The sequence below is a fragment of the Cyanistes caeruleus genome, chromosome 3 (genome assembly GCF_971803275.1).
Source record: "Cyanistes caeruleus chromosome 3, bCyaCae1.hap1.1, whole genome shotgun sequence".
NCBI classification, from domain to species: domain Eukaryota; kingdom Metazoa; phylum Chordata; class Aves; order Passeriformes; family Paridae; genus Cyanistes; species Cyanistes caeruleus.
The window spans coordinates 80,151,278-80,172,419 of NC_141703.1; the positions used below are offsets into that span (position 1 = coordinate 80,151,278).

Here is a 21,142-nt window from a genome sequence, read left to right on the forward strand (position 1 = left end):
ATTTATTATGACAATAAAACCTCCATTCTAAATAAAGTGCATTTTCCTGTCATTAGGGTTTTTTATGAAATGGAAAGAACAGTAGCAATGGGGTAGCTGGTAGCTGTTAATTAAAAAGAGCAATCATGTTATAGGAGTAAAAATGAAAGTATTGGATCTAAATTTTTTTTAAACCAAAATGAAAATAGAAAGGCAAAGAACAGTAATTCATACTGCTTTACTGCTTTACATCTTTAAGCACAGATTCTACAAAGAACTCATGTGGACCCATCCAAGTAATACCAAACAGGACTAAGTCAGTGTCTTGAAATGTTAGGATGACACATTAAACTAAGATATGGGTCATAAATTCCTTGAGACATAGGCTATGTTTGTTTAGAGTACCAATAGAGTACTGCAGCAATTTGCAAAATAACGACACTTTTGTTCTGTTTCCAAAAGCCTTGAGTTTGTGTAACAACAGCAGAGTGAACCAATCTCCTGAAAGTCAAGGGGAATTTTGCTGCTAATTTCAACAGGGCTCACACCTGAAATCTAAGGCACAAGTATAAACCTTTCTAGGTAGAAAGATATGGAAAAAAAAAAAAAAAAATTAAAAAAATTGTGCAGCAATATACATGCAAAATTGAAGCTCTGTATGCATATGTATTCTCCTTTAAGTACCAACCATTCTAGAATGCTACTTGAAGTTACCTGTTTATCATAGCATAGTTGTGGCTCATTAGCAGGCATGAACTGTTTTATGCAAAACTTTGTGATAATCTCAGTTGAGAATGGGAAATGGCTGACTGAGAATAAAAAATGATTTAACCTGTCACAACTTTTGGAAGATGAAATCATTGCTTTGTTCAAAGTGAACGGGGTAAAACAAATCATTAGAGCTGGTTTTCATTTGGCTATCTGGGAGTATGAGCATGGTTCTTGATAAAGCTTGCCAATTAATTAATACATGCATGTCTACTACTGAACAGCATCATGAGATTGTGAGGAATTATCTGCCACCAGATGTATTGAGGCATGTTTTTTTTTAAAAACAACTCAAACAGAAGTTATAGTAATTTGATGCTGAAATTTTTAGTGAGGTTCTTTGATTCATTATGTAAGAGAGTTAAAATGATCCCTTCCGCCCTTATATCCAATTTTATCGTAGTTTTAAAAATAATGACTTATATTAGTTTAAAAAAAGTAGTTTCACAATTACCATAGTTACAGAAATCCAAGCACCAGTCTCTGGAAAAGAAGAGAAACAAGTGCTGAGGAGTTTTGGTTGTTGACAGTAGTAATTTCCTCCTGGATGCAGCAGTCCTGTGCAACCTACTCCAGGCAGGGGTTGGACTAGATGACCTCCAGAGGACCCTTCCAGCTCCAGCCATTCTACAGTCCTGTGGTTCCATGTGACTCTGGATAAAAGGGGCAGCATCATTCATTCACTCCTACACGCCTACCTGCACATTAGCATTTTTATTTTTGGCCCCATTCTTTCAGTGAGGGACCCCAAGGCTGATTTCTTTCATAGAAACTGTTAAAGGAGGCAGCATCTTTGATTGGCGTTTTGTTAGTAAGTCTTGGTGGAAAAGGGAGAAAAGAAAGATTCCAGCTATAACTGAGGACAAAATGGACAAAGTGTTATGCCCCTAAACATTTGGAGGGAAAAAAAAAAGCTGCCTGCCATGTCATCCTTTGCGTTTCATGTAAGACACAGCCATAAATGTACTTTCTGGTCTTTAACAATGGTGGAAATTTATCAACACTTGTTGAAGTTCTGGCCATTTGCCAAGTAAGTTTGAAGATGCAGATAATCTGTTGGATAAGATTTCAAGCATACCACCAGTGTCTCTTCATGCTTTAATACTGCAGAGGAGAGGAAAGCACAAACATTCAAGACAAAGGAGACTGTTACAGTGCTCTAGTTTTGCATAAAATAGGCAAGGATGGTTTGTTCTTTTCAGGACATGAGCCTGGGTTTCAGTTTTAGCAGCCATTTGGTGCGTGGCACTGATGGAGCGGTTCAATTCTGAGTGCCAGGCTCTTTAATTTGTATGTAAGGGAAACATTTCACATTTCTTTTTCATGAAGCATGTTGGCCTTTAAACTCTTGGTGATAATCAGAGGCAGCAACAGGGATGTGCTGATCTATGTTGGTCTGTGTTGACAAGACAGCTATTCCCTGTCTCTTCAGAGAAATATATAGGAGGCCTGGGCTGTGGGATGCCAAGGGGACCACCCTGAATTGAGCATCCCCAGATAAACACGTCAGACCCATTTCATGGAGGAAGCTGGCTCAGCATCTGGGCTAGAGCTTAGCTCAGAACTATGAAGTCGTAAAAATTGTCAGTGGTGGAAAAGCTGTCTCATCCTATAGAATGTTATTGTAGATGTTAATTATCCTCAGTCACGAGGACAGGAGTTGGCTGCTGGTTGATAGTGCCCAGTGGGCCAAGTCTAGCCCCAAGGACACTTCTTCTACGACCTTGTCAAGTGGTTTGAAAGAATCACAAGTGCTTTTGAATGGCCAGACAGCTAGCAGCTGGAAAACATTGTTAGCAGCTGCAGGACTGCAACAGCCCGTGATATTAGCTGCCAAATCCTTTCTGATTGTTGCCTAATCAGCTGGCTGAGGCTGTTCACAAACAGAATTGGAGACTAAAGTAGATAAGTCCAAACACAAAAGCTGTTTGAATAGAAGATATGTACTGGGTTGGATGGTGAAGATAAATTTGGTGATATTCAGAGTTCCTGGTTGTTGTTTTTTAATAGAAGAACCTTATGGGTTACAGGTTTGCAGAAAATTATTAGTCTAAGCATCTGCACTTAACCTGAGGCATCATGTGTGTCAAGTGAGCTGATGAGCAATGCATTTCTGTTGTATCAAGAATGTGGTGACATTTTATCTTCCCTTAAAGCAATGAGCGAAGGTGTCTTTATAGGCACCAAAAGATAAGGAAACAAAAGATATGAAAATAGTTTGCTTTAGAACTTAATAACTTTCATATAATACTTTGCTTTATGTTTTAATTATCCATTGCTGTCAAGGTACCTTTTTAAAACAAGGTTTAAATTAAATTTGTGTGGGGTTGAAAGTCATGTAGAATCAAATCTCATTTAAAACCAAACATTTAAAACTTCCTCATTCCTCTGTGAGCTTGTATAAAGTAAAATTGCCGCCTACTCCAAAAATCCCCACAGCATCAGGGTCAGTCCTCTTACCCCAAGTGCACTTGACCAGTATGGAAATGATAACTTGTAAGTGTTCTCCATATCCTCTCTGATTTTAAAAAATACTCAAAAATGTCTTATGAAAGGAAAATGCCTGAGGGTTTCCAAGGCTTTATTTTCTCTCTGCATGGTGCATCATGATGTTACGTAAGGATTATATAGCTTTCATTTCCATTCACTGTATACTGTGTCTTCAAGATTAAAATAGGTTTTCTAGGTATGTTAGTATTCATGATTTCTAATATTCTTAAGGTTTAATTAGTTTCTCTTTCAGACAAATCACCTGAACAGATTGGATATTTTTGTTATATTGAACCAATTTGGAAGGTCTTGAAACAGATTAAATTATTCTTTTATTTGTATTGATAGCTGAAGTTTCCTAAACAATATCTGAAATGCAGACATGCATTTACAGTGATTTCTTCAAAATGAAAGGATTTGCATCCCTTCTCAAAAGACTTTTGAAAGCTTTTTTTCCTGTGCCTTACATCCTAATGTTGTTGGGGAAAATACAGCAATGGAAGTGGCTGTTGACAATTTCTCCATCATGTGGTACTCTTTTACCAGAACAAGCAAAGAAATGGTGTCAGAACCGAGCCATCTGTTTTCTTGTGCTTGAGTTTGGATGAGGCAAATCATATAGATGTAATGTTATCTTGTGAAGGAGTCACAAACCTGATGTTCTGGCTGTTTGGGCATTGTGAAGATGTAGCTGTGTGATCTTAATAATGCATCAAGAGTATCTCCTGCCACTGCAGTTTTCAAGGGAACCATCTCTAGGATTTCAGCACGTCACTCCATGAGTAAGAGTTTGAAGTGCGTTGGAGAGATCCCACTCACTTTGCTCAAATCTTGGAAACCGGCACTTCATTCAAGCTGGTATAAGGTAAACTCTGGAGCTGTGAAGTGAACCCAGGCTTTCCATAATTTTTTAGTGTAAATTGGAAGAAAGACTAGAAAGTACCAAAATCTAGTTATTAGGATGATGCAGCGAGCACTTCAGTGTCTGTGCCAGTGTTTCTGAGTGCTGCTCTCCTGAAGGATCTCTGCTGGTCTGTGACCAGTGTAATAGTCATTGCTTACATATTTAAGTTATGCCAGAGTGAAATGCTGTGCTGCTTTCCATCCAGAAAGAGCAGACTTTCTGGGAAAGGCAGTTGTTACATGCCAGCTTCTCTGTCATCCCTGTTTTATTTCAAGGAGACAACATGAAACTCTGCTTCAACTCACATATGTCAGACATGGCTGCTAAACTGAAGCAAAAGAAAAAAAAAAACTAGTATAGTTGGCTTTCTAAATAGAGGGAAGGGAAGGGAAGGGAAGGGAAGGGAAGGGAAGGGAAGGGAAGGGAAGGGAAGGGAAGGGAAGGGAAGGGAAGGGAAGGGAAGGGAAGGGAAGGGAAGGGAAGGGAAGGGAAGGGAAGGGAAGGGAAGGGAAGGGAAGGGAAGGGAAGGGAAGGGAAGGGAAGGGAAGGGAAGGGAAGGGAAGGGAAGGGAAGGGAAGGGAAGGGAAGGGAAGGGAAGGGAAGGGAAGGGAAGATGTAACTTTCTGGTTTGTACACAGTCCATACATTACATGGAGAAAGACTCCTTAATTCCAAAGAGCAGGTTTATCTTGTGGAATCAGCAGAGCAAAATGTATTGAGCTTGTTCAGTGACACAGGCTGTAATGAGAGCCTCTGGGCACTGTACTTCTGTGACAGGCAAGCAATGTTGGTATTGATGGACAACCTTTTTCCTCTGTTTTGTGCTAGGAAGGAGTGTTGTAGGAATGTCTTGTTAATTTATTTGTGAATTACTGTGTCCCGATGAGAAAACAGGCCAAGTTCAGCATTTGCAAGTCTTCTTTCATACATGATTCCATTAGCACTTGAACATCTTAATTCCAAGCTCTAGGTGCAATAGAAGGGTTGTCCCTGGAGCTCAGCCCCTCCTTCCCTCTTTCCAGAGTCAGGACAAGCTGAGATACAGAACATTCCTAGCTTTCACTGCTCCATCTGTAGCCATGCCTTGCTTTCTGAGAGCATAATTAATGTGTATCTATATATATTTTGCCTTTCTGTTATTAGAAGGCAGTAACTGGATATGTAATGGTTGATGGTTAATTTTTTTTTATTGGTGCATATTTGCACTAGAGTTAAGGAATCCACTTTAAAAAGCCATGCAAACAGGAGCTATCAAAATTTGATATGTCTCTCTCAAGTAATTTAATAGCAAAATAGAGCAGGTTGGCTGCAGGCAGCTCTTAAGAGTACCACTGGAACTTAGGAAATCCATTTATGTCTGCATGGACTATGCCAGCTGTTTGTGGTCAGAAACACCCCCCTTACCGAATTAATTTTGTTTTTAGTTATTTGGCCCTGCACTCAGATTCTGGCACCAGTGAGTAGCATCTGCACCATGTAGAAATGTTTTGGCAATTATGAGCCAATTAAGTTCAGTTTGTTCCCTTGTTCAATTCTTCTTACGATATCCAGCAAGAAGACTCATGACTGAAATATTTAGTATCTATTAAGAACCCAAAAATATCTCAATTTTGCAGAGTCTGGGGTTCTGTTTATCTCTGTACTGAAGAGATGAAGAATGAAATTTCAAGGGAAATTATCATTCAAACTTTTTCACAGAAAAATATATATCAAAAGTAATTCTAAATCATGTATGGTTTTATTGTCATTGGGCCACTTATGTTAAAAACCCCCCTGGGCACTCAGGTATTTGGACACTATCATCTAAGGTTAACAAAACTGATGAAGTAGGATTAACAAGGAAATAGAAAGTATGGTGGCTTTATCCACAGTCATCTTTACGCTTTCTTTAATTTCTTTGTCTTAGCAAGGCTTATCCAATGAGATATGAAGCTCCTGCTTATCCTATTTTTAACTGTCAGGTCAGATCTGCAGATAAAAGCCATCAGATGGACAGATGGAAACTGTAAAACAACAAATTTCTAGAAACACTCCTTTGTGTAATGTTGTACTTCTTTTACTTGCTCATTAAAGATTGTTACCTATTTATTGATGAGATTTATGGCCATCATTGCAGGGTATTTATGGGCCTCACAAACTTTTAATGAAGTAATTTTTGCAATGCTCATCTCTGTTTGAGAAATACAATTATTTCTGTCTAACAGGTAGATACTGTCACTCAGTGTCAAGCTGACTTGCCCAGGTTCTCCTGTGAAAGGTATGATAGGGACTGGGTTGATCCCAGCACAGCACCTAAGCTGCTGCATTCCTCCTTTCTCTTTTTGCTCTTTGTAAAGTTCCTACACCAAAGGGGAAGTACCTTTTGGTTAGGGATCTTTAGGCACTTTCATAATAGTTGAAGTGATGTTAGAAATGTTCAGTGGTGGTTTAGCAAATGGTTGATATATGAAGCCATTAGGAAAAAAACACATTAATGCAGTTTTCAGAATCTCCGAGTGGAACAACCAGAAAACAACCATTCACCTGGCTGTCCAATTTTACCTTTACAATTTCTTTAAATTACAGCTGTTAAGGGAATCCTTAAACAGAAGCAAAATAAATAATATGTGGAACACCTAAATCACTGGTCACAGCTGACGGATAAAGAGTGAGGTCTTAAAAAGACATGGTTTAGTAGATACATGGAACCTAGAGGGCTGGAATTCCATCCACTCTGTACTGCCCATGTCCTATTGTCTTTACCTGCAGATATAGGCACCACAGCAGGATAAATGGAAAAAAGCTGTTACACACACACACACATATATATAAAACACTATATACTGTTATATTGTGTTTCTGCCTGATAATGCACCTTTTATTCCTGCAGAACTAAATTCTGATACTATGGAATTCAGTGGCATTTTTGCCATTTGTTTTGTACTAGAATCAGATTTTTTTCTACAGAGAATTCAGCAAAGTATCATCTAGATAAGACTATAGCACAGTGTATTAAATGAAGAAAAAGTCAATGTTGAAAGGTGGGAAGCATCAAATGGTTCTTAAGCAGAGAGTTTTAAAAAGAATGAAGTATCAAATAGGGAGTAATTCATCTTGGGACATGTTCTTTCAATATATCAAATAATGAATGATAAGGAGGAAGATGTAAACACCAAGTTAATTAAATCTTTGGATGATATTGGACCAGGGAGGATGGTGTGTATCAGAGCGGATGGAATGAAATTTCTGAATCATCTGGCAAATTTTAGAAGATGAATGGAAGAAAAGGAAGATGAGTTGGAATAGGCAGAAATGTCAGACAGTTCATGAAAAGAGAAATTGTTGAATAAGACTGACATGGGGTGTGGAAATTGTTAGGTTCATACTTTATAACAGCCTTTTGTCTGTGTGTATTATAGTGTGAAACCTGTTAGAATCATAGAATCATTAAGGCTGGAAGAAAACCTCCAATATGATACTGAGTCCAACCTGAGACCAAACATCACTAAGTCCATTCCACTAAGTGCCTTGTATAGTCATTTTTTGAACTCTTCCAGGGATGGTGACTCCACCACTTCCCTAGGTAGCCCATTCCAATGCTTAACCACCCTTTCAATGAAAAAATTCTTCCTCATGTCCAACCTGAACCTCCCTAGGCACAGCTTGAGTCTATGTCCTTTTGTTCTGTCGCTGGTTGCCTGGGAGGAGACTCTGGCTACAGCCTCCTTTCAGGCACTTGTAGAGAGTGATATGGTCCCTCCTGTGCTTCCTTTTCTCCAGGCTAAAAACCCCAGCTCCCTCAGTCACTCCTCATAGGACTTACTCCAGACCCTTCATCAGCTTCAATTGCCCTTATCTGTCTGGACTCATTCCAGCAGCCCAATGTCTTTCTTGAGATGAGGGACACAAAACTGAGCAAAGGATTTGAGGTGCAGCCTCAGTAAACTTAAGCATTAAGCTAATTAAACTTAAACTAAACCCTGTCTCATGGAGGAGGGTTCTGAGAATGTGTTGCTTTCTGTTTTCCCCATAACAAAGAGCATTAACTGAGGATGTAAGTGACGCTCTGGAAATGACGGTGGATACGCATGAGAGAAATGGGATTAATCTCCTCCTCTCTAACTGGACAAAAATGTCATTTTAAGTTAGACCTGAGACACAGTCCTGGGATCTGCATCTCACAATGATGGGGAAGATGATGGGGATCAGTGTGGAGGTGCAGGACACTGATTTGTGCAAGAAGTCTCACATGGCATGAGTTGTTGTGTATAATGACAAGAACAGTCACACCCAGTGGTGTTTCTCTGTATATATGCAGAGCAACTTCAGGGGTCCTGGTCAATAAGAACTGATATATATCTAATAAGAACCTATAGGACAGGCTCCTTTGGCTTAGACTTTGACTCTATGCCAGAGGTATTCATTCTGCTGTGATGCCTAGCCTCTGTTCTGTTCAGTCACCTTGTCCTGCAGCAGTGTCTCACACCCAGTGGGTTTTAAACCTCAGGATATTATGAAAAATGAGGGAAGGATTAAGAAAAAAATCATGTGTTTACAGTAGTTAAACACTAGTCCTGTATCTGTCTCACCAAGTTACTCACCTGTTTTGTTTGGGATCACCTGTTCTCTCTCTGCAAGCTTCTTAAATGTAACTCATAGAGAAATGCTAAAAAGTAAGGCTGTGTTAATATGATCTCATAGAAAGGCAAGAGCTTGAAGGAATTTAAAAATTCAAGGGATAAAAATTCCTTTATTTTGAGTAACCCAAGGCAGCTGTACAGAGGCATCTTTGTATGGCTAGAAAGGTAATAGCAATGACACTGCCACCTATGAATAATAATGTAATTACACAGAGCCTTGGCAGGACTGAAACTGGAATGCTGCAGACAATAATAGGCCATTCACTCTGAAAAACAGAACTGGAAATAAGAAGTTGGAGCATAGTCAGAGAAAAACCAAGAAGAGGTCAAGATAGTCAGGAGTGCATTGAGCTCATCTATGATGTAATGCAGTATATTTTCTGGTAGATGATAAGCTTCTGCCAGTGAATCTACGTGCAGACTCATCTGTAGGCTTCTGTTGACTTCAGAAATTCCTGCTCCATGTTGGGTGATCTCATCCTTAGTCTGCCATTTTATTCCAGCTGTGTATGGTTCACTCTACTGCCGCAGAGGTGGTCTTTCTTTACATTTTGGCCTTGCCAGTTTTCTGTATCCCCTTCCAGATAAGAGACTTCCTAAGGAAATGAGCTTGTCTGACCATCACTGAACATCTGGAAGCCATCTGAGGTTGCATTATCACTATCTTGCAGACCTCTCTCTTCAACTATTTAGAATATTTAGAGAATTTCTTTCTAGGCTTTCTAGCAGCTGAATTCAAGCAAAGATATTTTACAGACCCCAAGCCAGTAAAGACTTGCTTCATGAGGCTGCCCCAAAAGAAACTTGGCAACAAGACGGGCTTGTGACTGGACAGTCACTTTGTTTACCCAGTGTAAGCCCTAAGTTAGAAAAGAGTCATCAGTGAGACATGGCAGATTTTTCTAGGGGGTTTATTACATTTTAGATAGCATATTTGTGCTTAGGTTTAACAGGTATTGAGGATCCCATTTTATTGCAGGAGTAACTGCTTAATTCCAGCTGCAGAATTTGTTGTGAGATTTGCCTTTCTGTGTTTTTTCTTGATATTTTCTTAATTTTGAATTCTTCATCTCTACTTGATCTAGTGCAAAGAGCCTGAGCAGGCTGACTTTGGAGAGAACTGTGATATGCCTGTTCTTGTCTTCAGATTGATCTGCTGCCAGCTGTAATTGCCAGCACTTCAGTCAGTTGCTTCTCTCCTTCCCTTTTGTTTCTGCTGATACTTAGCTAGGATTTTAAATCCTGTGCTTTGTCATCCTTGTGATTTGGCAGCAGAAGCCAACTTTTCTTTCCTCATCCCTCAGGTGTACTGGAGCTTGACTGGGAAAGCCTATGGCTGTGTGGGTGTTTAATAGAGTGGTCTTCTTTTTCCCCAGCCTGCTCTACCCTAAGAATTATTTTTCCCTTTGGTATTATATGTCTCCTGAGTATATTTCTAGCTGGGAAGGAGCTACCAGGGGTGGGAAACTCATGTGTGTACTGTCAGGTTTTCCAGAGCCCTAAACTCCCATGTAGTTCTCCCATTCTTACTTTAATTGAAAATACCCAAACCCTTGCTTGAGGGAACTGCATGAGACTTCCAGTGCTGGTTAATATGTAATAATTAGAGACACAAAAAGCTTTAAACAGCATCTGAAGTCTGAAATGTGGTAGCATCAGTATGCATCAGCATGGAGAAGGGTTGGAGGTCTTTGGTGGTCTTGATCCACCCCCCTACATTCCATTCACACCTTTTGACCTCGCTCCTGCACTTGTGCTGTGCGGTGCTCTTCTTCAGGAGCCAGAGCAAGGATGTTTGCCCCAGGAAAGTGCTGCCCTACGTCTGTATGGCCCCTTCTCCAGCCACCTCTGTTCTTTCTCACAGTGTGTAAATGCAAACAATGCTTGGCCTTGCTGTCAACAATCCTTGTTTGGCTCCACAGCTATCCATCCAGCTGTTGCTGTTTGTGACATGAGCATTGCCACCTGGCCTTCCAGGCTTCTACAGAAAGTGATGCTGCAGGCATTTCCTCTGGTGTGGAGATATGGCATATCCTGTCTCTGTGCATATCATTTACCAAGAGAGGAAGAGGACTAATATTGGCACTATTTCCATGCCATCTGTTAGATGGCCTCTCTGAGATGACCACCAAAGACAGAGGTATAGGCAACAGAAAGCTTCCTGTAAATATTGAAAGAGACCAAAGATCAAATATGGAAGTGGATTACTCTAAAGCAGAAAGAGAGTTTGCAGTAAGATAAGCAGATAACTACTGTGTCACTGAATGGGTTGTGGAGAAATATGGCCAGCACGTTCTACCTCATTGTGGTTGCTGGTCTGCAGCATTTTATCACTTAATGATGTAACAGATAAATTTTCAAAACAGCAAGATACAATAGGTGCAGTCATTATAAATGTTCTTTTTAAATTTTTTTTTCTATTATCTCAGGCAGAATTGGTAGGACACAAGTTTATAGGGAGGAAAGGCACTTCACAAAATAGAAATTGAAATTGGTAAGGAAAAAGGTGTACAATGGGATTTCTTGTTAAAATGAAATTGTGTGTTCTTTAATCAAAGGAGTGCATTTTGAGAACATTTTGTGAGAATGACCTTAAAAAGGTTGCCATGGAGAAGAATTAATGCAACATTAATTAAGAATATTGACCCAAAAATTTGGTACAGAAAGTACATGTGCTTTCAGAGAACAAAGTTGCCTCAGTTTATAATTACATTTGATTGTAGTTCTCATAGTGATTTTACAGACCTTTTTAATGGAGTAAGTGAATGGTGTAAACTGTTGCTTCTCTCCTGTAATAGTCAGCAATGAATAATCAGAAATACGAGTTCTTCATAAATACTTCAGGCAATGCTTGGATAATTTTACTAACTTGGTCTGAAAAATTGCTTTTGGATTGCTGTGGGAGTCATGAACAAGGAAGGGCCGTGTTTGTAAGGGTGTCCCTCAGAGGTGCAAATCTCTTGCCATCAGTGGTAATTTGATCTCCATGCTTTTTTGAACTTCTCGTGCAGTTAGGAGGTTCCTTTCTTCTTCTCTCCTCCTTCTCACTCCTCTGTTGCAAGCCCAGCTCCCAAAGGGTAATTGTACAGCTTTTGCTGCTATAGTGTTCCAGCCCACTCTGGTGGAATCTTCTCAAACCTGCACTGTGTGCCATAGGAAACCACTGATCTCAGTTTGTTATTTACAGGAGGAGCATTATCCATTAAAATACGGGTGCCTGCTCAGCTGTTCCACTTTCTAACCCTTATCATTATGCCTTCAACATACTTCCTCTTGCTAAGGACGTTGTCGAACAGGAAGTTCTTCTTTAGTTACTTCTGGGCCCTTGAGAGTATAAAAAGCTGGAAAAATGGTGATTTTGTTTTGTTTTGTTTTGCCCAGTCAGAGAGAAATAAATGAAACTGAGATGTACTAGAACTGATGGTTCTTACAGGATTCTAAAAATAATAATGATTTAGCAGGTTTCTATTTGAAGAAAATTTGGTGGTAGTTGATTCTGTAGATTTTTGAGCCATCCATGTTGTTATAATCAGATATTTCACTAACTGAACAAGGAATTAACTCTGGTAGAAAAGAGAAGGAAACTTCTGAAAGCTCTAGTACATACTGTAAGAATATGTTTGAAGTTGTAAGGAAAAAAATGTTAATAATCAATCAGAAATTAAACTCAAGCAGTTTAAAAAAATCAGGAGAGGATGGCTAATGAAACCTGAATTAGAATCATAACCCTTTGTGATCTTGCAAAAAGCAGTATATAAATTTAATTGGACCCTCTGGGTTTTGCAAGCTTACTTGTCTAAGGGGCTGCTGCTTTCTTTAATGGAACATCATCCTTCACAGTGTCAGAGCACATGGGAATCTCTGATCACACATGCCAGATGTCACATTTTGTGACACTTTTAAGCCTTGAAAAGCTGTTGTAGTTTTGGAAATCTATAAAAACCAAGAATGGCATGCTTTATTCACTAGTGGTTCTTTTTCAAAAGGCTATTGGTACTGAAATGCTGTCAATAATTACAACCCCTCTGGTAAAATAGTGTCGAAGTGTATACGTATAAATTGAAGCTTAAATAATGATGTGAAGTATTGTATGTTAACTTCATAAAATGAAGTGGCTTTCTTGATTTTTGCAGCAGAAAATACTTTAAAATCTTTGGTAGTAATAAATGCAACTTTTTTGGAAAATCACATAATTTGTTGTAGCTAGGCTTTTACTGAAGAATGTGAATTGAGCCTTGGACTCCAAAATGTTCTAGAACAGTGCAGTAGTCCGTTTTGCTTTCTGCAGGCTATGAAAGATTGTCTCTGATACAAGATTTGGATAGCTCCCAGCAGTCCTCTGATCTCTGTTCTGGTGGTGCCCTGAAGAAAGTCATGCATCAGGAAGCCATTCTGATAGACAGAGCTACACAGCAGAGAGACAAACCAGCTTAAACTGGAGGAACAGCAGACAACAGATGGATACAATCAGACAGCAAAATTCAGGGAAACAGTTAGACAGTACTGATCCAGAATATGACTGAGCTACAGTGAGAACATCAAGAGCCTGTTTTTATAGATATCAGAGGAAAGAGGAGTCTTAAGAAGGAATTTGAGGGGAGATAATGAAATAGCTCTGCAGATGTTTACTGAGATTCCCTCCCAGGCATGAAGCAAAATGTGGGAGGAACATGGAGGCACTTGTTTGAATATTTGTCATGTGGAGGTGGAAGCTGATCTTGTGGGTTATCAGAGAGAGATGATTGCATCTCTCTGGTGCAGCAGAGCTAGAGCAGCAGAACATAAGGAAACTGCTTCAGCCATCAGTCGGTTCCTTGGAGTTCTCAGGCTGAATCCACCAGTACTGAGGTGTGGTTTTGGTAGGACAAGTAGAAGAGAAGAACAAGCATGGGAGAAGGGTTGTTTAGGTGGTTTTATTATGATTTTGGAGAATGTCATTAATGTTTTTGTAAGGAATTAGGGGAGGGATTCAGCTCCATTAGTTTTATTGCCTGTGTCTCGTGGCTGTATCCAGAACTTAGTGTGCTCACACAAAGATACCTACACGTGGATCTTAGTAAGAACTGAATACCAAGGATATGAAATCTCATGCTGCTGGTTTAAATCCTTCTTCAGCTGACATTGGTAAGAGCTTTGCCTGAAACTTCAGCCAGACTAGGATTTCAGTTTTTGTACTCTATGCAGTATTTTGTATTCAAGCATTTTGTTCAGCTTGCAGATGATGATGCTGCTTTAATTAAAATTTCCTACGAGCTCTTGATTTAACTCCCCTATCCATCTGTTATTTCACTAATATCCCAGATAATGTCTTACAGTAGCTCCCAGAGAGCCTAGAAAAAAAAAAGTTATAACATCATTTACTGTTGCATTGTGAAGTACAATCAAAGCATTATCTTTTCTAAGGGCTCCTACACCCTGAAGTAAAGCATGGCTCTGAGAGCCAAGTCCAAGAGGTATGAACAGGTATCTCCACACATCAGTGTGCAGTTCCTGATGGAAAATAATGACTTGGATCTCCAAAGCAGTACAGCTGCCTGTGTCCCTGAGACAGTGTCCCTCAGTTTAGGGTCAGCCCCGTGTTAGTGCAGTGGCGTTGCCCAGCATTGGAACAAGCTGGTTTAGTGCTTGTTGGGCTATTTTGGTACCACTGCACTGTAGAATGGGTTTGCTTTAAATAGAACATATCTATAGATGCTTTTTAATAATGTGCTCTATTTTTTCTGATGTATTCTATTCTGAAGAGCTTTTTTTCTCTTTCTGAGCTGAAAAATTGTCCCACAATAATAAGCAAGAGCACTCCTAAGAAGTGAATACATGTGCAAAGAACGACTCATTATTTGAATAAGTTTGCCTGAAGGGGCAATTTCTAAACTTTTAGTAAAATTCCATTCCTTTCCTTCATGTTAATTAAATGAAAGCTGGGGGAATAGGAGAGCATAATATAGTAGTGTGATATATCTGGGCCACAGCTCAAGAACCATCTTACCTCCCTTGGCTTTTTATTGAGTGCTGTGATATTTCATTTTCAATAATGAACTGCTTTTATGCAAAAGTTTTCAGTCCTAACAAATGAAAGGAGGAACATGTTTACAGGAAACAAAGATTGCATAATCTCAGCAGAAGTCTATGACTGAATCACTGCTCTGTTCAATCCTGTGCCATTTGATATGGCATCAGGAGGTTTCTTGCTTCCACTGGCTTGAATAAGAAAAGGATAAATGACCACTGCCATTAAGGCATCAGGGCCACATTTGTCTCAGTTACAAATTATCCCCGTAGTAAAATAGGATTAAATAGACCATGTTTATGACCTCCAACAAAATCTTCTAGGGAGATAATGTTATGCTTGGAATCAGTCTTTTCAGCCATTCTGGTGGAGTGGGTTAATGCAGTAGCAATATTTCTCCAGGTTTCCCCCCAGTTCTCATTTTCTCACTTGGAAGCAGTGACTTCTGGCTGCTTTGTGCTGGACCACATGCAGACACAGCAGGAGGCTCTTGGCTTCTCTGACTGCATCTGCTGTCCAAGCAACTGCTCCTCACTCCCTCAGAGGAAGACACAGTGGGCAAATAGAAATACTTTGCAGGCCAGATGGGGCTAATGGAGCACAAACTGGAGCATTCTGACCAAAATGCATATTTAATTGCAAGTTGTTTCTTGAGTTTCTGGCATGCACTGTTCTTGACTGGTTTCTGCTGACCAGATCTAGTTTTGCATTTTTCCACTCCTGATCATGTCAGTATTATTCAGAGGCACTCAGACTTTCCAGGAATGGCTTAATCCCTCTGAGATCAGACATACGTACGTACATTCAGGTAGCTCTCCAGTAGTGCAGTTATGTTAAGTGGCACCCCTACAATTATAACTGTTGTCACATCCACTGTGATAGTTTCTGGGAAAATGTGCTTTGATTGTTTTTGTTTCATTAGGTTGTGTTTTTCACTCAAAAGGTTGGATTTAAGTTTGTGTATCCAAAGGAAAGTTAATGCTGCTTGTCCAGAATGTAAGGAATTTCCTTCAGGCCTTTGCTTTTGCCTTTCATACCTTTAGGAACAATTCTCTAGATTTCACCAGCTAGGTGGGGGCTGATTAGGGTAACATATATGAGGTATGCCAGGAGTGACAGGCTTGCTGGTCTTTCTTATCCACTTGTTTGGTGTGTTACATCTGTTACATATACATACGAGACCCATAACATTTGTGGACTTCTTTCAGAATATCCTTTGGACCAGATGATTTCAGTGTTACAACCTGCTTCTTAACATTTCCCCTGTTGCTTATTTAAATAAGGGATGCTGCTTTACCTCCTCTGTCAAATAGTTCAAATTATAGATCTCTTAAAGCAACTGCTGCTGCACTCTGCACCAGCAGTGGTATCATTCCATTTGTGGAAAATAAACCCTTGTTAAGTAAATGTGGTATGTGTTATGTAAGAGGAAACATTTAATGAGCAGATACTTGAAGTTCTGTTTTTATTGTATGCACCTGATCAGTTAAGTTTTTCTTGGCCCCATTGTGTAAAACAATATGTCTTCGTAAGTACGTAAGTAGTGAATTTGTTTTCCTGATATTCCCATCATGCTGGAACTAACATACCTGACATTGCAAAGCTTTGAGATTCTCCAAGTGAATGTTTGTAGAATACTGTAGAGACTATAAATTCAGAAATAAGAGTAAGCATATATAGGTTGAAGATGGCTTAGTTATAAAATTTGGTTGCTTAAAAACATTTCCAATGCCTTCTGACGGTGTCTGTGGCTGGGTCAGTGTCTTCTCCATTTCTGTCCAGGTAGGACACCAGGTAGGAAGTTTGTAAGACAAGACATAGTTAAGAATCATCCTTCAGATCCATCAGAAAGTTGATAGTTATCTGTGTTCAATTAAGACACCACAGAAGAAGGAACCTAACATATGAATCAAGCAACAATAGCAGAGGTCTGGAAAAAAAATCCTAAAAAGGACAATTTTGGCCAAAGACAGTCAGACAAGATATCTTGACTGGTAAAATTATGCCAAAGGTCAGGCCACAAAACTAAAAGAAATGAGATCAAACTGAGAAGTAACTTAAGTTATGGCTAAAATCCAGCCCTCCAAAGGAATTAATCAGATGAGGTTTGGAAGGCTTTGTCTGGGAAAAGAGATGTCTTCTCTGACTTTAATTCTCTGGCTATTGTTATAAAGGAGAAGCTTAAGCCCTTTCATTAGATGTGGAGTATGTGCAGCTTAGTTATGCACTAAATAAGTACCAGTGTGTGTGTGCATGAAATTAATGTGTGTTGGGAGGTTTTTAGTGGTCTCAGGCCAAAGCTTGCTCTCAGCCAGCAGACCTGTGGGCAAATACTGTTCACCCAGCTGCTGCACACAGTGCTGTTCCCACCACACTGAGCTGTGTTCAGCAGTCACCTAAAACGTGCTGATCAGTGAGTCACTCATACACAGAACAGGCCTTGAGTAAATGTCCTGCTCAAGTTCCCTTTATAGCAGTTTCTGAGGATGAATCTGCTACTGAGGTAAGATATGCAGTTGGTTTTCCATAGGTAGAATAGTGTGTATGAAATCTTACAGCCCATAAATTCTGAGCTGTCTGTGGGTGACCTTGCTCAGATTGTCAGCAGCGTAGGAAAGATCTTGTAGGAGGTAAAACTCTTGAAAATACCTAGTGACAACTTTTAAATTATAGCCAAAGTACTATCCAGTAGCATCTGAAGTATTAAAAATGGAACACAATCTCCTGAATAATCTTTAAAATCAAGTGGACAAAATGGTTATAATAACGATAGGCATGAGTTAAAGGGGAAAAACCTCAGTAGTTTTTCTCCCTTTTCAGAAAATGTGTATAAGATGAACTTCCCAGGCAGGCCTAGCCAAATGACTTTCTTTCCTACATGTGACCCACCAAGTCATTGCTCTAGTACAACCCTTTTCTTTGCCTTCTAACATCAGACAAAATAGGAAGCCATAATTTAGTCACCTCCACTTGTTCAATTAAAAATAGCTTGTCTAATCATGAACATGCCAAGAGATTTTAGATAACAGTTTTTCTTACCACCTGTACATTTGTTTCTGTCCACATAAAAAATTTTCCAGGAAAAAGATTTTCACATTCTGCATCCCAAGACTAATAAAAATTTAAACCAAATTTTTTGTAGGGTTTTAATTCCAGATGGTTTTTCTTTACCTTTGTCTGATCTTTACAACTTTCTCTAAAAGTGTGCTTTTTGCTCTTTATGCAGGCTGTATGTGGATGGACCTTTTGGAAGTCCCTTTGAGGAATCCCTGAACTACGAGGTCAGCCTCTGCGTGGCTGGAGGTATTGGGGTTACACCATTTGCATCTGTGCTCAACACACTGCTGTAAGTGAGCTTAAGCCTTTAAAGACATTTTGCCCCAGTTTGCAGCATCAGTGCATGTCAGAAAGGCTTTGAGGGTCTTAGAAAACTTCCACTGGCATAAGTGAACTGGAATGATTCCTTGAGAAGATGTAGAGGATTGAGATGTCCCTAAAGGGCATAAATCCTCTTATACCAGCTCTGTAACCCAAAGAGTTGTGGCAGAGATGTGCCAGAGATGCACCAGAACTGGGACAGTGTCACCAGCCTTTGTATATTGCCACCAAGCCTTATCAATCTAGTCACAGCCCTTCAGCAAGACTTGTTCCCCTAGTCCCTAGCTTAGATGAGCTGTGTACTCTAACAGTTTTTTGGAATCAGACAGTTGTGACAATCCTTCTGCTGGAAATGCAAGACCAGCTCTCCTGGTTTGACTTTTTAAATTTTGAAGTCTAAGCTTGAGGTTTTAATAGAAGGGGATCAACCTGAATTCAGGTAGCATGCAAATGTTTAACCCCATTTGAAAAGTTTAAATTTTAGGTATGCATTTTTCTATTTTTCCCTTCTTGTTTCTCTCTCTATTTTAAAATTTCATTTTAATGTAAAGCCTTTGATATTCTATGCAGATTAAACCTTTCACCTCTTGCTTTTCTGTCACATTGACAGCATGGTTCCCACTAAATCCTATGCTGTCTGAAATAGGCTTCCTTTTATGATTGCTATTGACTTTATTTTTATTTGCTAGAGTTATTGTTTAGGGGCTACAGTCACAGCCTGTTTCAAAGGCCAAGTATAAATAGCCAGCCAAAGCAGCAGACCTTCCCTGAGAGGCTGAGAGGCTAACTGGCTTTGGGAGGGCTTTACAATGCACAGTTAAAGCATTTCTTGCAAGATGAACATGCCAGGGGTCAGCTCTAACTCCAAAGTGAAGTGTGGAATTTAGGTCCTGTACACATTCTTCTGTTCTTAGCCTGGGCTGGACCTGACAGTGCTACTGAAAGTTATTAGCCCTGTGTGTCTCATAGTGCTGCAGCCCCCAAAGGCCATCTTGGGCTCCCTCATTTTCTTTCCTTGAGAGCCTATGGATCACCCTCTCAAAACCAGGGTACATTTTCACTGAAAGCCTGGGGCTCAGGTGGATAAAATGACTGTTTTCCTCGTGATGGATTATCCCTGATAGTGTTTAGCAAAAATGTCATGGAACACAAAGATGGGCCAGCAGCAGGTAATTATGTTTGCCTCCACCAGTGTGTTATCTGAGGCTGTAGGAATTCATACAGACACTGCAAGAAAATGGTAGTGTGCAAAGGATTTTGCAATGTCCATTTAGCTGCATAAAGCCATAAATTGACTTCCAAGAAACTAATTCCATAAACTGCCTTTGTAACCACTCTTCCCCCTCTGCACTGTACAATATTCAAGGGAATCATTCTCAAGAAAAGAATTAAGCAGTCTTAGTCTGCTTGCCTCCTCAGTATTTACACATCAGCAAAGCACTGGTTTAGTGTCTGATCTGCCTGTGTCTCTGCCCTGGCTTGGGAGCAGATATTGGCAGGTGTGAACATGCAAACTGCCTGATGGTGCCAGCGCTGCAGAGCAGCCAGGCCAGTCCTGTTGTGTCAAGGACACACAGGTCTAGGAGAGATCCAAGGTCTGTCCTTGAAATTGTTTCCTGCTCCATTGTTTTCCTGTTGTAGGCACATAATTTGATTTATGCTCCTGCCCTTCCCTCCACTTAGCTGTTGAACCCTGTGCCCTATTTTAAGAAATTGTAATGTACTTTACAGAAAGCTAGAGGCTTTTATGCACAAGAGTCTGTAAATAATGCCTGTTATGGGCAGCGTAACACAGAAATAGCAAGAAATGTTACATACACATGGTTGGAATGGGGGATTGCACCTCTCCTGCACAGTATATCCTGATGGAGGTAGACACAGGCATGTGTGTCTGGGGTGCTATTTTAAATCTATGCTGGATTTGATTTGGTGAAGTCTTGCAGTCCAGCCTCTTTGTCCGGCTGCAGTGTTTCATCACCGAGAGTGGTGTTTTGTTACTGAACTGGGGCATTTCAATACAAAATGCCTTGCATTCTTCTCTTTTTATCCCTTTCTATGGTGAAAGGCACTTACTTTCCTTGCTACTGTTTATAGTTCTCTTGTCGTATCTGACCAGATGGTGACCCTTCCTAAGTGCTTGTTGTAGTCTAGGCAGTCAAAAAGAGATTGGAGGAAATCGTGTTTGGAAAGTCAGCAGTTAAAAAATAAAAAATCAGAAATCAGGACTTGAAAGACACTGTACTCCCCAGTCTGAAAGCACCTTTTTTTTACTCTCTCTGGGGAGTTTACATGAAAGGTGAGTTCTCAGTTCTGCGTGCTGCTGGGGTGCTCCTGATGTCTCCATCCTTGCTCCTCAGGGCAGTGCTATGGGGAGGCAAGGCACTGGTTGGAGCCATCAGTTATGTAGATCTATTGATCCTATATCTTTGCTGGATGTGCTAGCAACTCCAGAGTTTGGAATAAGGTATAATGAGTATGGTGAGATGTATCATGAAACTTTTTGACCAGGCCTGGCTTCTAGGACTGGCATTTTAAGTGAACAGCAGGTTATGGCCTTCTCCATCTGAGAATCATTCCAGGAGGAAAAGGAGGAAACTGTGCACAGACCATTTCAGTGACCAGAACAACAATAACCAGTGTTAGCTAACCAAGAAAGTGCTTCCTGAATACTTGTGCTTTATTCAAATTCATTATTCATCAGGATATTTTTATTTCTATTTTCTTTCCCAGTTCATTCAAATCCTTCCCTTGTACTTGTTTGTGTTTTAATTGAATTAGAAATCTGACACGAGAGTCCTGTTTTTCTAAATGCAATGCCAGAATCTGCCCATGGCTGCACTTTATCCACCAGCATTTTCTGAGGTCTGTAATATATCACACATTTCCTTGACACAATGGAGCTCTGATTTGATTTGATCTTTGTGATTTTGCTACAGTGTTAATTATAATCAACCAGAGCCTTTCACATAGAAAGGCAGAATTAAGTCCTGACATTAT

At 39.9% G+C, this 21,142-nt stretch overlaps 1 protein-coding gene across 5 annotated transcripts in view; it reads left to right on the plus strand.

Annotated features, from left to right (window-relative positions):
- The window catches only part of NOX4 (NADPH oxidase 4), a 103,035-nt gene that overhangs the window by 71,213 nt on the left and 10,680 nt on the right, over positions 1-21,142 (plus strand). For 4 of the 5 annotated variants that reach the window (XM_086882171.1, XM_086882172.1, XM_086882173.1 and 1 more), the window contains one exon: positions 17,994-18,113. In XM_086882171.1, the coding sequence (XP_086738297.1) occupies positions 17,994-18,113 (120 nt within the window). The remainder of the gene's footprint in view (positions 1-17,993; positions 18,114-21,142) is intronic. The other variant, XM_086882174.1, reaches the window with a different exon arrangement.